Genomic DNA, 17,089 nt, shown 5'->3' with positions numbered 1-17,089 from the left:
CAGAGGTCATAGATTTAAAATAATTCACAAAAGAACTAGATGGGAAATGAGGAGAATTTTTTTCACACAGAGGTTTGTTAAGATCTGCAACGCACTACCTGAAAGGGTGGTGGAATCAGATTCCATAGGATCTTTCAAAAGGCAATTGGACATGTACTTGAAGAGGACTAATTTGCAGGTTATGGGGGAAAAGCTGGGGTGTGGGACTAAATTGGACATCTCCTTCAAAGAGGTGGCACAGGCATGATGGGCCAAATGGCCTCCTTCTGTGCTGTAAGATTCTATGATTCTATCCAATTGGCTTTATTGATTGCTGCTCTGCATTGGTTGGACATGTTTAGTGTTGGGACTACTAAAACTCCCAGGTCTCTTTCAGCTTCATCCTTAGCTAGTTCAACTGATTTATGGAGTATGGGGCTTGTTGACTGTTTTTCCTTCCTATGTGTATCGTGCAGTTTGTGCAGACAGAAAGCTCATTACAATGGAGATTGCTTTCAGTGTTCCCTGTCACTTGACTTAGAGAGGAGTACAAGCAGGAGCAGAGCAAGGCTTCCATAGATGTCAAACGATGGCAAAGGTGCACTGTCTCCACCCATTTCTAGTCCACACATCGCATCTATAGTCCAAGGCATATCTACCCAGCAATGGCTGAAGAACACCAATCTCAGTGGCTTACCTTTAGCAGGGAGGTAACTGCTTGAGTATGATCTGCAGGAAGCCTCAAACATATGGACTGGACTATTATTAGGCATTAAGGTGGCCACCGCTCCCAGTTTTTATGCCTCTGCTCCTTCCAGGCTAGTGCAGACATACCAGCTATATTAACTAATCTGCCATCCATAGATGCATTAAACAGGTGATTGATGCTTTATTCAGGAGGGCCAACACTTTTCTCTCCTTTCCTGTGACCAATAACACCACCATAACATGTAGGGTTTCCATCTCTGGACGTATTCCAGGAGGTTTTGTCACATGACTTTGCGATAGCAACGTTAGTAGCAGTATCAGTACACCAAAGACGGGTAAATGGAATTGAGGTACAGGTCATCCATGATCTAATTGAATAGCAGAGCAGGCCTGAGGGGCTGAATGGTCTACTCCTGTTCATACATCAATAGTATGGTTGAGAGAGCGCAAGCACACGATGCCTTCACATTTCAAAGACTGGCTGACAGGAATGTATGAAATTTAAGAGAAGCTGATAACAAGATGAATCTGATTCACAATCCAATATTCATTTTGAGAATTCCCGATGATTTTTCTCTCCGGTTGCTTGCAGCAGTGTCCAGGAGATTAATATTTAATTCCTAAAGGCTCCAGAATATAGGAACATAGGAACAGAAGTAGGCCATTCAGCCCCTTGAGCCTGTTCCGCCATTCAATGAGATCATGGCAGATCTATATCCTATATTTACCCGCCTTGGCTTCATATCCCTTAATACCCTTGGCTAGCAAAAATCTATCGATCTCAGAGTTAAAATCATCAATTGAGCTAGCACCTACTGTTAAAATCATTAATTGAGCTAGCATCTACTGTTAAAATCATTAATTGAGCTAGCATCTACTGTTTTTTGTGGGAGAGAGTTCCATACTTCTACCACCCATTTTTTCAGGAGGATTGAAACCCTAATGACATGGCTGCCCAAATCCATCGGACTCTTGGCTTTCTAAAAGTGCAGGGGGTGATGCCTCAATAAAAAGTTTTGCCAAATGTTTCTTCAAAAAGGTTCCACGACCCCTTGGGGATAACATTTATTTTGGTGGGGGGGGTGGGGGAGGGGTAGCACAAAACAGGTGATAGCGCATTGGCAGCCTGTTTTACACTCCGTCCGATCACCCAAGACAAATTTCAGCCCCCGCTCCCCCACCATATTCCAATCTCTCCCTAACCTGTGAAACGGTTCAAAAAAATAAATTCATTCATAAAAGGTCCTATCGGTAGTCCAGTGCAAGAGTTTCCTCACCATCCAATATTTCATTAAACACATAACATGCAGTAAGTAGCATATTTGCATATTAAGCTGCTATCTGAAAAGAATATGCAAGTATATCTATCTCTTTTACTGTTTTGTCTTCTAGATATTGATGAATGCGGAACTGGCAAAGCTCTTTGCCCTCCTCTGCGGAGATGTGTGAACACATTTGGCAGTTACTTCTGCAAGTGCCAAAGCGGCTATGAGCTTAAATACATTGATGGCAAATACAAATGTATAGGTAAGGTTAATAATGCAGTTTCTCAACAGTCACATTGTGGTTAAGTAAACAACAATTATGAGACAAATTGTGTCAACTTTCTGTTCTCACCTCCTCATTTCCAAAAGCTGTTGACTCATGCTGGGATACAGTTCCATGAATACCTTTTATTACCTCACCCAACTGTTTATTTTGTTTGTGTAAGCCTAGTCAACAAGTGTTGACAAGATATTCAATTGTGGGGGGGGGGGGTTCATATCCACTCCTAATCCTGACATTACTGGCGTCCACCCATGCACATTGGTTAGTGATCAAGAGCAAGAACCCAGGCTAATTTACTGCTTATTAACCTTGAGGCATTGTGAGCAATTGTAGTTCCTCTACTGCCACCCCAGTTGAGGTCATAGAATCATCGAATCATCGAAATTTACGGCACAGAAGGAGGCCATTTGGCCTATCGTGTATGTGCCGGCCAAAAAAGAGCTATCCAACCTAATCTCACTTTCCAGCTCTTGGTCCAGGGCCTTGTAGGTTACGACACTTCAAGTGCACATCCAAGCATCTTTTAAATGCAGTGAGGGTTTCTGCCTCTACCACCCTTTCAGGCAGTGAGTTCCAGACTCCCACCACCCTCTGGGTGAAAAATCTTTCCTCAGCTCACCTGTAATCCTTCTACTAATTACTTTAAATCTATGCCCCCTGGTTATTGACCCCTCTGCTAAGGGAACTAGGTCCTTCCTATCCACTCTATTAGGCCCCTCTTACACCTCAATTAAATCTCCCCTCAGCCTCCTCTGTTCCAAAGAAAACAATCCCAGCCTATCCAATCTTTCCTCATAGCTAAAATTCTCCAGTCCTGGCAACAGCCTCGTAAATCTCCTCTGAACCCTCTCTAGTGCAGTCACATCTTTCCTGTAATGTGGTGACCAGAACTGTATGCAGTACTCTACTGCGGTCTATCTAGTGTTTTATACAATTCCAGCGTAACCTCCCTGCTCTTATATTCTATACTTCGGCTAATAAAGGCAAGTATCCCATATGCCTTCATAACCACCTTATCTAACTGACCTGCTACCTTCAGGGATCTGTGGACATGCACTCCCAATGTCCCTCTGTTCCTTTACACCTCTCAGTATCCTCCCATTTATTGTGTATTCCCTTGCCATGTTTGCCCTCCCCAAATGCATTACCTCACACTTCTCTGGATTGAATTCCATTTGCCACCTTCCTGCCCACCTGACCGGTCCATTGATATCTTCCTGCAGTCTACAGCTTTCCTCCTCACTATCAACCACATGGCCAATTTTTGTATCATCTGCAAACTTCTTAATCATGCCCCCTACATTTAAGTCTAAATCATTGATTATATACCACAAAAACCTAGTACTGAGCCCTGCGGAACCCCACTGGAAACAGCCTGCAAGTCACAAAAACACCTGTCTACCATTACTCTTTGTTTCCTGCCACTGAGCCAATTTTGGACCCAACTTGCCACTTTCCCTTGGATCCCATGGGATTTTACTTTTCTGACCAGTTTGCCATGTGGGACCTTGTCAAAAGGTCAGCTAGCTCAGCACAGACTGGGAATAAATCCCAGGACATTCTGGCTTATTTGGCTCAACTACACAATATCCTAACCAACCGAACGGTGTAACTTTTTTTTAAACAGGTCTATTAACAATTGTTGTGTTGTTTGACAGATGTTGATGAGTGTGCTGCCAATACACACTCGTGCAGTACCCATGCAGACTGCCACAACACACAGGGATCCTTTAAGTGTAAATGCAAGCAGGGATTCAGAGGCAGTGGCTTTCATTGTTCTGGTAAGTCTTAGTAATTGTGTATCTAACACTGATTTTCCAAATGCATGCTCCCAGCGAGGAGTCTCACCTGCTGGGAGTACATATCAGGAAATCACAGGTGCAGTTCCTGTGAGTTTCCGACCATTAATGCATCATGCATTTGGAAAATTGGCCTCCTAATGTGAAAGTTTTTAATAAATACAGTTGCCATCTTTATATCTGGAGAATCATGTTACAGGTAAAATCACATAGCATTCATAAATACTAGGGGGTGATTTTAGGAGGCAAATGCGGGTACGTTAAGGGTGGGGGGGGCTCCGAAAATCATGCAAATCCCGTTCGGGTTCGGAAGCCGGCTCCAACCCGCCGGCTTCTGAGTTTCCCAGGGACCCACCTGTGTGCATGCGGGCGACCCGAAAACGGAAGTCCTGCTGGCAATTAAAGCCGGCGGGATGACAGTTAAAGAGCCAAATGTACCTCATTGGGGTACTTAAGGCACTTTACCTGTGACCGATGAAGGGATTAGAAAGATTTTTAACTTACCTGGGCGGCTTGCCCACTGCTTCTGATTCACGCCTGGTGAAACCTGATCGGGAAAAAGAAACCAAATAAATTAAATAAAAAACCATGCAATGAAGTGAAAACACTAAATGCACCTACCTTTGAAACCTGCTCCAATGTCTGATGTCTCCCGCTCCGATGTTCCCCTCTTCACCCTCCCGATGCTCCCCCGGTCTCTACACCCCCGCCACCCCCCCCCTGCCGATCTTCCGTTCCAGTGCCGGATGACGTCCGGGTCACTCTCTTTCTCGCCCCGCCCCTCACGTTGCAGCTCCTGATGGCAGCCAGCCTGTCAATCAAGAGCTGCCAGGCGCAAAACCCAGAGAGGACATTAACCACTATCAATCAACATGCAATCGCGTCGGAAACGATAAGTTTGGTTCATGCGGGTTTGCCATGTGCCCAATCTCCCCCCCGCTGCCATCCCGCCTCCCCGCTAATATCGGGGCCATAGAAACAACTATATAGTCAGGTAACATTCAAAAATAGATACGGCTAGAATCACTTCTTTATAGATGGCTCGAGGACAGGCAGGAAGAAGTCAACAAATGTTGGAAAATAAATGTAAGTGATTTAGAAGCGGTTTGAAACTTTTATTGGTGCTTGTGCAGGTTGTGGGAAGTTAGTGCATCCCCAGACTCAGCTTTCCTAGGTCTGGGGCACTGGAGGGAACTGGGGTGCTGGAGGATTGGGTGGAGTGAGCCCATACAATCGGTGTATTTTAATAAATCCCTTCATGACCTCACCCTTACCAGTCTCTGTAATGTCTGCCAGCCCTACAACTCCTGCCCAGCGAACTCTCCATGCCTCCAACTCTGACCTCTTATGCATACCCCCTTCCTTCAGCCCATGATTGGAAGCCATGCCTTCAGGAACCTGGGCCACATGCTCTGGAATCTCCTCCCTTAAACCCTCGGCCTCTCCACCTCCCTCACCTCATTTAAGACCCACCTTAAAACCCACCTTTTTGACTAAGCTTTTGGTCATCCCTCCAAATATCTACTTCTTTGGCTCAGCATCCTTTTTTTTGATTACATCTCTTGGGATGTTTTTCTACATTAAAGGTGCTAGATAACTACAAATTGTTTTTGTTGTTTTCCCAGCTCCAGGTACAATCATGTATAACTCGTTCAATTTGGCATATGTCACACAGGGTCTTGTTTATTTCTTATCGTGGGGAGAGTCAGGTTGCACCATAGTTGGGGTATGCATCTACTCACATGGGTTTGCACATTTCAAGTGGACTCTATCTGTCAGGCAGCAGACAATGCAACATTTTGGGCAGCTGTGGGGGGATTGTGAGACCAATTATGGTCCTTGTGGTCTCCAAAGCCTCTTTCCAGAGGGATATGACTAGAATGTGTGCTCTTTGGTCACAGCCACTAAGGCAATGGTCTGACAGGGTGGGTCATTAGCATTACAGAAATAACTGCATCCGAGGTTACAGATATGACAAACCACTCATTGCACAGTGCCAATGTGGAGTTATGTGCTGTCATCTACACCAGCTCTGCACAGATCCTTTAAAACCATCCGAATAAATTCTAGGAATAGAAAAATAAATAACATCAAAAGCCATCAGCAATGAATGAGTTAACAGCATATTTGAAGAAACTGCTCATTTTTAATATATGCATTCATTCTACTGGGTTCCAACCAGTGGGTTTAATTAAATGTATTATTAGTGATGGTTATAACAAAATTAAATATGAACTGTTTAGGGTTAGAACTAGCTTTGGTTAAACAACTTGCTGTGTAATAAAATTATGCTAATTTTGTATTGAGTTCATAAGGTTATAATGTACGAGATGCTTTATGGGTCTACCAAAAAACCTAGATAAATCTCTTCATACTTGAGATGCTTTCAACACAATGATGTTGACACAGCTGTACGTCTTTTAACTTGCACCAGTCGAGACCCAAGCAAAGTCTCCAGGCTAAAAGAATTTTCTGGATGAAAGAAGGCTCCACTGTGCTAAATTTGTTTGTTTTACACTTCTTACTCAGGTGGATTAATACCTTTTATTGTACTTTGCTGGTACCTACTTTAAGGGAGTTTCAGTTTGGAATGTGCTTAATATTTTTTAACAACTCTCAGTCAGATGGATTAGCATCTTACCTGACAATATGACTGTACTGAGAACCATTAACAAAAAGAAGCAAAGGGCCATTCTCTGGACTGAGAGCAGCCCCAGCCAATGAAAGTTTATTGATTTACTGGTTTTTGGTTATGTTTCTCAAGATATCCAAGGCATTTGGGGCAGGTGGTGGGGGAGGGGGGGGGACTTCCAGCATCATCAATCATGGCCTTCAGTAGGTAGGTAGTAAAACAAAACATCTTTTACAAACTGATTTGAATTGCAGTGACAGACCTGTTTGATCTGAAGTTAGATTCTCATGACATGGATAATGTAATTATGCAGGTCTCACGGAGGTGAGCTATTGTGAACACCTGCATAACAACCTTGGAGATCTTAGTGCCAAATAATTATTAGAGCTTTAGGGGTATTGCCTGCAATTTTCTGATAAGCACTGGCTGCGTGTGAAGCCTCACCAATAGTGCAGGCTGTGGGAAGATTTACCCCATAATCTCCAGCCATCTTAAAGAGCCAATATGTGCTATCATGCCATCAGTTGACTAGCATCTTTGTCTTCCTCTGAATCTTCTTCTGAGCTACAACAAACAAATATCTGTAAGAAATTAACAAACACATCTTTCTTTTGTAGTTAAACCTTTCCTACAAGGAACCTTGGAAGGAGAACAAGGCAGCACTGATGAAACCCTCAATGGTGAGAACCCAATTAATATAATGCAATCTCTCAAATTCTCTCTACATACCCCACAGACATATATAGCCATCCTTCCCACGCCTGCAGCCAAATACTGTGTGGTTTCATTGCTGCCTTTAACTATCTTCCGTTGTTAATCATATTTTATCTCTAAAGACATGCAGATCACATCCATCCATTGCTCATGGAATGTCTATGGTTCAGAGGTTGTGGTTAGACTTTGCTTGTGCTGTTTTTGAAGTGTTTGACTGAATTGAGGTGCAGTCACCAACTTTTTCAAAGTGTGGACAATATTTTGTCCTCATGTATTTGCATGTACTTTCTACATTGTTGATCTGTTCTACTGTTCATGTCCAGTTACTCGTTTACCTTTGGTCTGCTTTATGCTGAACAAGAACAGGAAGCTGATATTTATTACCTTCTGTTGTGTGCTTCATTGCCCTCTGGTGTATGAACAGAAGACCAGCAGGGAGGGTTTATTTTTCCATGAGGTTCCATCCACTTGAATTTTCTTTCCTCCCTCCTGAAGGCACTAGTTGATATTAGCAAATCACTAACAGCTAGTGCACAGGTACAAAAAATAATCAAAAAGGCTAATGGAATGTTGCCCTTTATCTCAAGGGGGCTGGAATTCAAAAGAAAGTGTTGCTTCAGTTGTACAGAGCCATGGTCAGATCCCATCTGGAATACTCTGTTCAGATTTGGACACCGTACCTCAGGAGGGATATATTGGCCTTGGAGGGGGTAGGGCACAATTCACCAGAATGATACCAGGGCTTCTTAAAAGGCTAAATTATGAGGACAGGTTGCATGAACTTGGTTTCTATTCCCTTAAGTTTAGAAGGTTTAAGGGTGATCTAACTGAGTTGTTTAAAATGATAGAGATTTGATAGGGTAAATACGTAGAAGCTACTTCCTCTGGTGGGGGAATCCAATCTTTAAACTAGAGCTAGGTCATTTAGGAGTGAAATCAGGAAGCACATTTTCACACAAAGGGTAGTGTAACTCTGGAACTCTCACCCAAAAGGCAATCAATTGCAATTTTCAAGATTGAGATTAATAGTTTTTTTTAGGTAAGGGTATCAAGAGATATAGATCAAAAACGGGTAAATGATCAACCATGATCTGATTGAATGGCAGAATAGGCTCAAGGGGCTGAATGGCCCACTCCTGTTCCAATGTTCACATGACTCGGGAGATTGAGGCACTAGTCAAAAAGAAGAAGGAGGCATATGACATGCATAGGCAGCTGGGATCAAGTGGATCCCTTGAAGAGTATAGAGATTGCCGGAGTAGAGTTAAGAGAGAAATCAGGAGGGCAAAAAGGGGATATGAGATTGCTTTGGCAGATCAGGCAAAGGTGAATCCAAAGAGCTTCTACAAATACATAAAGGGCAAAAGGGTAACTAGGGAGAGAGTAGGGCCTCTTAAGGATCAACAAGGTCATCTATGTGCGGAACCACAAGAGATGGGTGAGATCCTAAATGAATATTTCACATCGGTATTTACGGTTGAGAAAGGCATGGATGTTAGGGACCTTGGGGAAATAAATAGTGATGTCTTGAGGAGTGTACATATTACAGAGAGGGAGGTGCTGGAAGTCTTAACGCGCATCAAGGTAGATAAATCTCCGGGACCTGATGAAATGTATCCCAGGACGTTATGGGAGGTTAGGGAGGAAATTGCGGGTCCCCTAGCAGAGATATTTGAATCATCCACCGCTACAGGTGAGGTGCCTGAAGATTGGAGGGTAGCAAATGTTGTGCCTTTGTTTAAGAAGGGCGGCAGGGAAAAGCCTGGGAACTACAGACCGGTGAGCCTGACATCTGTAGTGGGTAAGTTGTTAGAGGGTATTCTGAGGGACAGGATCTACAGGCATTTGGAGAGGCAGGGACTGATTAGGAACAGTCAGCATGGTTTTGTGAGAGGAAAATCATGTCTCACGAATTTGATTGAGTTTTTTGAAGGGGTAACCAAGAAGATAGATGAGGGCTGTGCAGTCGACGTGGTCTACATGGACTTCAGCAAAGCATTTGACAAGGTACCGCATGGTAGGTTGTTACATAAGGTTAAATCTCATGGGATCCAAGGTGAGGTAGCCAATTGGATACAAAATTGGCTTGAAGACAGAAGACAGAGGGTGGTTGTAGAGGGTTGTTTTTCAAACTGGATGCCTGTGTCCAGCGGTGTGCCTCAGGGATCGGTGCTGGGTCCGCTGTTATTTGTTATTTATATTAATGATTTGGATGAGAATTTAGGAGGTATGGTTAGTAAGTTTGCAGATGACACCAAGATTGGTGGCATTGTGGACAGTGAAGAAGGTTATCTAGGATTGCAACGGGATCTTGATAAATTGGGCCAGTGGGCCGATGAATGGCAGATGGAGTTTAATTTAGATAAATGTGAGGTGATGCATTTTGGTAGATCGAATCGGGCCAGGACCTACTCCGTTAATGGTAGGGCGTTGGGGAGAGTTATAGAACAAAGAGATCTGGGAGTACAGATTCATAGCTCCTTGAAAGTGGAGTCACAGGTAGATAGGGTGGTGAAGAAGGCATTCGGCATGCTTGGTTTCATTGGTCAGAACATTGAATGCAGGAGTTGGGATGTCTTGTTGAAGTTGTACAGGGCATTGGTGAGGCCACACTTGGAATACTGTGTACAGTTCTGGTCACCCTATTATAGAAAGGATATTATTAAACTAGAAAGAGTGCAGAAAAGATTTACTAGGATGCTACCGGGACTTGATGGTTTGACTTACAGGGAGAGGTTAGACAGACTGGGACTTTTTTCCCTGGAGAGTAGGAGGTTAAGGGGTGATCTTATAGAAGTCTATAAAATAATGAGGGGCATAGATAAGGTAGATAGTCAAAATCTTTTCCCAAAGGTAGGGGAGTCTATAACGAGGGGGCATAGATTTAAGGTGAGAGGGGAGAGATACAAAAGGGTCCAGAGGGGCAATTTTTTCACTCAAAGGGTGGTGAGTGTCTGGAACGAGCTGCCAGAGGCAGTAGTAGAGGCGGGTACAATTTTGTCTTTTAAAAAGCATTTGGACAGTTACATGGGTAAGATGGGTATCGAGGGATATGGGCCAAGTGCAGGCAATTGGGACTAGCTTAGTGGTATAAACTGGGCGACATGGACATGTTGGGCCGAAGGGCCTGTTTCCATGTTGTAACTTCTATGATTCTAGGCCCTGCATGCCCTCTAATACCTCATACCCAAATTGCCTTTCTCCAGCTGAAAACCAAGTAAGTGTAGGCAGGCTATTTGATTTCAGCCAGACCCATTGCTGTCCTTACCTGATGTCCACACACTCTAATTTTTTAGTAGAAGTCACCAGATAGATAGGAACGGGGACCTGGTCTGATTTTTCTCCTCCCTAGCCCAGAATGCTGAGGTCAAATGTAGCACCAAACCTGCCCTCCGAGCTGAAATCAGCTAACTCAGTACAGAATATGGGTTGAATCTGCAACATTTCTGGTTTGTTTGGCTAAGCAATTGGGAAGCATTTCTGACTTTTTTTATTAATAACATATTTTATTAAGACTACATTGGAGCAGCAGTATATGTATAAGGTGTGGGCTAGGGTTTGATAATTTTCTATGTGCACTTTCTGGAAGCTTGAGTGTGTTGAGGTGCACTATAATTACACAGAATTACATAGACTGTACAGCACAGAAACAGGCCTTTCGGCCCAACTGGTCTATGCCAGTGTTTATGCTCCACACGAGCCTCCTCCCATCCTACTTCATCTAACTCTATCAGCAAATCCTTCTATTCCTTTCTCCCTCATGTACTTATCTAGCTTCCCCTTAAATGCATCTATGCATAAGTAGCGCACATCTGCAAGAATGCTGCTTAACTACCTAGGTCACTTCCAGGCACTTGACCAATACAAATAATGCACAGTTTTCTGGGGAAAGTACAGGGATTGCAGAAGGCATCAACCAAGGTTGACAGATAAAGATTTGCGGATCATAACAGATGACTTGAGAGGACGATGAAGTGCTTCCTACACAGTAAAGGAACAAGCCAATATTGCCCAGAGCAAGATTAACACACAAGATGTCAACATGGCAAGTGTATCATGAGATATCCAGAAGAAGGTGTCGGACTGGGAAAAAATGTGCCACCTGAGAATGAATTGATCCAGTGACCTGTAGCAAATGCAACATAAAGGGAACGGGTAGCACAGCAAAAAGGACACCCTAGAATGACGTAGCTGAAAATAAGACTGATTCGTTTTTAGTCACACATAATCTGACGATGCACTCACAGCTCAAACATTCTCACAAACTCTCAGGAGGCAAGGTACTTTACACTCAGATCAGCTATAAATCTGTGCTGCGGCCAAAAATACATAGAAGAAAATATTCACTCATTCAATCCATGTTCCTTTCTTGACTGAAAAAGACCACCTTTATCAGAAGGCATAGACCACAGATTAAAGAGGTTGGGGGAAGAGAAGAACAGACCAAACCTCTAGCACCCATTGAAGATGGAGATCATCTGCTGGGAAACTGTACACGGTATGGGTGCCATACAAGAAGAGGAATATGCTTCAGGTTTGCAGCATTATAATTACATACCTTCTCTGTGCCAATGTGTTTCTGTAGGTGTAAAATAATGTGTGCCATAAAATGTGCCACATACAGTTTGCACAGTGACAACAACATATCTAACTATGTGCATTGACGTATCATGTTCCCTTTTATTGTCGCAGATATACCACAACTCCAGGAGCTGGGCCCTTTCACTAACAATTATCACCACAGTACTCGGCATCATCACCTCTTCAAGCAGGCGACAGTTCAGAAATGTACAGTCTGAGGTGTTTTATAGGTTATGTGGGAGAAACTTCACCACACGGACTGCAGCGGTTCAAGAAGGCGGTTCACCACCACCTTCCCAAGGGCAATTAGGGATGGGCAATAAATGCCGGCCTCGCCAGTGACGCCCACATCCCATGAACGAATATTTAAAAAAATATTGGGGGAGTCACCTCACACGGGTGTGGAAGATGCAGGGATGGGGTCCGACAAAGGACTGGTCAGTGGTAAGCAGAGGTATCGTATGGCTGAGGGTCGTAATGAGTCGCTTTGGGATCGCAGTCCCACAGGCCAGCTGTGAAACAGAGGGTACTTAATCGGTACTATTGGGTGCACCAGTCAGCTTGCCTTCTTGTGGAACACACTACAAATATGGTTCACTACGGCTGCAAATTCTACTCGTCCAGTTGAATGGTATTGTGAAGCATGGGTCCTCTCTTCTGCAATCTGCCACTGAGCAGCTTTCAGCATGAGTGGCATCAATAAGGGAGACCACATGCCCACAGGCAGCGAGCACAGTTGGAGCTTCTCAAGAATGTTCCCACCGATGATGTCAAAGTGTGGTGATCCACACTCCGTGAAATGATAATAACTGACTTCAATGTGCTTGAAGACAGAGTCCATTATGAGTGAAGGATTCAGAGACATCGTAGCAATGCAATGCTCTGTGCTTGAACTGATGAGGTGCCAACATGAGGACTCCACCTCCAGCAGGGGTATGCAGCCTGAAGGGCAGGAGCAAGCAGGTGATTCTCAAGTCACGGCCAGTTCCTTGCCTGCATATGTCTCTGGCCAAGTAACAGGCAACGCTCCTAAAAGCAAGAAAACCCCTGTGGCTGGAACAGGATAAGCAATTCCTAGCAAACCGTTTGGGGTCTGCCACATGACAAGGCAAGTGAGGAACTGAATCACAAGGAAGGTCCTAGCAGACCTCTTAGGAATCTCCATGCCTAGTCCTTCCAGTAGTGCATCACGAGAGTTGTAGGGTATAGAATAGTATAGTGCACTAGTTCACGCACCACAAAGGGTCGACACAGTGGCATGTTACATTACCACCGACAATTTATAATCAATAAAGACACAACATGTCACTTAAACTTTACAGTCCCTGTTTACTTCTAAAATGGTTTCCACATCAACAGCACTACTGAGACAGACCTCAAGGAAAGAGCTGCTCAATAAAAATCAATATTACTTCTTGTTGTGGCTACTGAGCATCGCATAGCTTTTTGTCATCATCCTCTAACTCCTCCCGTTCCTTCTCCTATGCCGTGGCTTGTTGCAATAATGTATCTCATGTGAAGATATGTTTCCTAACATCTCTCCTGAATGGCCTGGCTCTGATTTTAAGGTTATGTCCCCTTGTCCTAGACTGGCCCACCAACGGTAAACATTTCTCTCTATCTACCCTATCAATTCCTTTCAAAAACCTAAAAACCTCAATCAAATCATCCCTTAACCTTCTATATTCCAGGGAATACAAGCCTAGTTTATGTAATCGCTCCTCATAATTTAACCCTTGGAGCCCTGGTAACATTCTGGTGAATCTGCGCTGCACTCCTTCCAAGAACAATATCTTCTTTCTAAGGTGCGGTGCCCAGAGCTGTACACAGTACTCCAGGTATGATTGATGTTATTTCTCTTTCTGATTTGACACTGAATTCACCCACTCCAGATTGAATGATATTTGTTGTTGATGAACACCAGGGGATATTGCACTGTGCTTGAATGGCCACATGGACATTGCTGTCTCATAACCTGGGGTCGATTTTGCCTTTTCTGCTGCTAGTGCAAACTGGTGCTAATATTAATGTAGTCACCAGCATTACAAAATAGGGCATCTGTGACCTGGGTAACATAGCAGCAAACCATAAACTGACTGATCCTTGCCAGGTCTCCTGATATTGCCTGCACAGTTCCTATGGCAAAAAAAAATTGAATGCCGTTAGCACTTTTACCGCCAGCAGCAATGCAGTGCTGATGTTGCTCTTTGATTGCAGGTATGATTCCAGGAGTTGGTACAGTTCATCAGTGGCTTCCTTGATAAGGCATGCCTTCCTTGGCGAGGTTGAGGTAGCTGACATCACTGGGAATAATCATGCTGCCAGGAGTGGTGGTGGATACTGGTGGTCCTCCGTCTATGGCTGAGGGTTTTGCTGATCCTCCTCTGCTGCCACTTATCGTCCTTCTCCAAAATGTCCAGCAAAGTACGACTAACTGATGCACCCATGCTGCTGTGAATTGAAAAGGTTGAGTCACCTTTAACAGTATCTCCTGCTCTGCCCCATGCTGGACTTCAGCCAACCGTCGCCACTGGCTAAACACCCCACCACCTTTACAGCAGGCATCGTTAATAGGTGAGCTGAAAGGCCAGCATAAGCAAACTTGCACTCTTGCAATTAATTGTTGCGTAACAACACCTTTAACAGGCCTTCAGGCCTGGGCATTAATGTGCTTTGAATCAGTCCTGTCCTTGGAGTATTTTGGGAGGGTGGGTAAAAATGCATTAATGCTCAGCTAATATTAACACACCAAGTTGTTAAACATTAACACACACTTAGCGCATGTAATAACTGTAACACAGAGATTTAGTACCCCTGGAATGCAATTTGGTCAAAAGGGCAGGACTCTTAAATTCTGCGGGGGTTCTATCAGTCTCCCAGCATAACTCCGACAGGAGATCAGTGGAAGCTCTAGGACATTGTCAACAGGAAGCAGTACTCACGGAGAGCTCTGGTTGGGAAAATCACAGCCCCTGGTGTTCCATCCATTAAATTAAATGGACAAAAGATTAAAGTCTGTGGGCCATAATTCCCAACTCCTCGCTGGGAGCATCCAATTAGGGAATCAGCCCTATGCAGGTCTGAAGGCTTAGCATGTCCTATAAACTTGTCTTGAAATCTTTAAGGTTCCACATTTTTTTCAATATCGGTACCTGAAAACGCAATGTTCCTGAGTGTTGTTGATTACATCTGTGTAGCATTCCATGTAACAGAAGTCACCACAGTTAGGACTCATAAGGCCAAATACTTATGTCTGGTGTCCATATTCTGTACTGTTGTTCTTAATCTTGCCATTATGATAAAAAATTGTTGTAAAGTAGTTTTAAAAAAATTCTGCACAATAGTGTTAATAAAATGAGTACTAACCTTTTCCCACACTCCTTAAATTGCATGATTAATTTCTCAAAAGAATACTGTTAACCCCAATTGCTTAACATGCTTAAAGTGAAGTACAAAAGAAGTATTGAGAATATTTCAGAAGTATTAGAACAGCTATGTTTCTGCCAGATTACTAGTAGAGAATGGTGTGTTAATGTAAACAAGTGATAGCATTCCTACTAGTCCAATCCAGTGCAACTCTCCCAAATCTGGGGCTGCAGTGTACAAGCAATTTAAAGGGTGTGGGCAAAAGTTAGCACTCACTTTATTAGCACAATTGTACAAAACTATTACATCTGTGCACACACAATTAGTGCCTGCGTTACTTCTAATGCAATTTAGCACCCATAAGTCTGGAAATTGTGGTCGTCAACTCTCACAGTTGTGCAGTAATGTGGGAAATGCAGAGCAGTGCACATTTCACAAACATTTAGCACATGCTGGGAAATTGTTGCAGGGGGAAGCAGCTTCTGTATCCTAGACTGAAGACATGCATTAAGCTTGTTGAGCTTGTTGTTACCAGCATTATAGGTCAGTAAGGAGAAAGTGCGTCATAGTGAAAAGCTCATGCATCGGAAATACAAAGCACTCCTAATGTCCATATACGGTGGGTGTTGTAGCAGAAGTGCATACTGCTTGACAGGAGAAATGCTGCCTGGTAGAGTTTCAAGATACTGAAATCTGTGTGAACTGAGTATTGCATTCAGTGCTCCCCTAACACTGGGCTTGGCTGAGAAAGACCAAGAGGAGGAGGAAAGGGCTGCTGGAGGTGTCAAGAAGTAGGCAAGATGTACAGTCTCCTTCTAGGCTAGCGTTTAGGACATCTCCAGTTTCAACCAGATTGCTGTCCACAAATGCATAAAGGAGGTGACAAATGCATTATCTAGTAGGGCCAGCACCACCTTCACAATCGCTATGCACTACTGCCCAGCAACAACAGCATTAGAGGGCTGTGCAATTTTACTGGGCTGCTGGCTTTCATTGAGTTCAAGGGGTCATTGATTGTGACCATTGACCAATTGGGCCCAGTGAAGGATACTGTGATCTACATGCTGCTGTGCTGCTGCTGGTAGACCAACAACATGCAGGTCAATGCCCGCTCCCCTGGCAGCTCCCACAATGCTTTTAGTTTACACTAACCATCTGTACCAGCCTTATTTGAAGAGGAAGGAAGAGCAGTAGAATGGCTCTTGGGAGAACAAAGCCACCTTCTGCTTCCACGATTAATGATACTCGCACAAGCAGAAGCCGAGTACAGATACAAAGCTCATGTTACCACCAGGATGGTTATAGAGCCTGCCACTGGGATCTTAAATCAGTGCTTCAAATGTCTTAACAGATTAGAGGGTGCATCACAGTACAGCTTCGCTGCCGTCTCATGGATCATCACTGACTTGGACGTACTGAAGAACTTTGATTGCAAAGGTCTCAGTTTGGACTAAGGACAGCAGAAGCCTGTTTAAGCAGGAAGGCAACAGCGACAATGAGGATGGCAGTGCTGAAACACCAATACAACCTGGAAGACCGGTGAAAGACAGGCACTAATGTGTGCCTGAGTTACCCTGTTTCTAAAACCTTTTGTACACAAACTAAACTAGCCCCCAATACCTTCTGCTATAGTTTCATGCCCACTTGTTCAACTACCATCAGTGCCCATCTTTTACTAGCCTCCTGCAATTACAAATAAATACTCAGCACAATGTTCAGATCAAGTCAGTACCTTATTTAATCCATCTTATGTGTGTGTGAA

General features: G+C 43.8%; 1 protein-coding gene across 1 annotated transcript in view; it reads left to right on the top strand.

Moving 5' to 3' along the window:
- The window catches only part of egfl6 (EGF-like-domain, multiple 6), a 77,386-nt gene that overhangs the window by 33,746 nt on the left and 26,551 nt on the right, over window positions 1-17,089 (top strand). The window contains exons 6-8 of the mRNA XM_067992714.1: window positions 2,080-2,214; window positions 3,894-4,016; window positions 7,284-7,346. Coding sequence (XP_067848815.1) covers window positions 2,080-2,214; window positions 3,894-4,016; window positions 7,284-7,346 — 321 coding nt within the window. The remainder of the gene's footprint in view (window positions 1-2,079; window positions 2,215-3,893; window positions 4,017-7,283; window positions 7,347-17,089) is intronic.

The sequence above is a fragment of the Heptranchias perlo genome, chromosome 11 (assembly GCF_035084215.1).
Source record: "Heptranchias perlo isolate sHepPer1 chromosome 11, sHepPer1.hap1, whole genome shotgun sequence".
Taxonomy (NCBI): Eukaryota; Metazoa; Chordata; class Chondrichthyes; order Hexanchiformes; family Hexanchidae; genus Heptranchias; species Heptranchias perlo.
The sequence above is the reverse complement of the archived record's forward strand: the minus strand, read 5'-3'. Positions and strand labels throughout refer to the sequence as shown.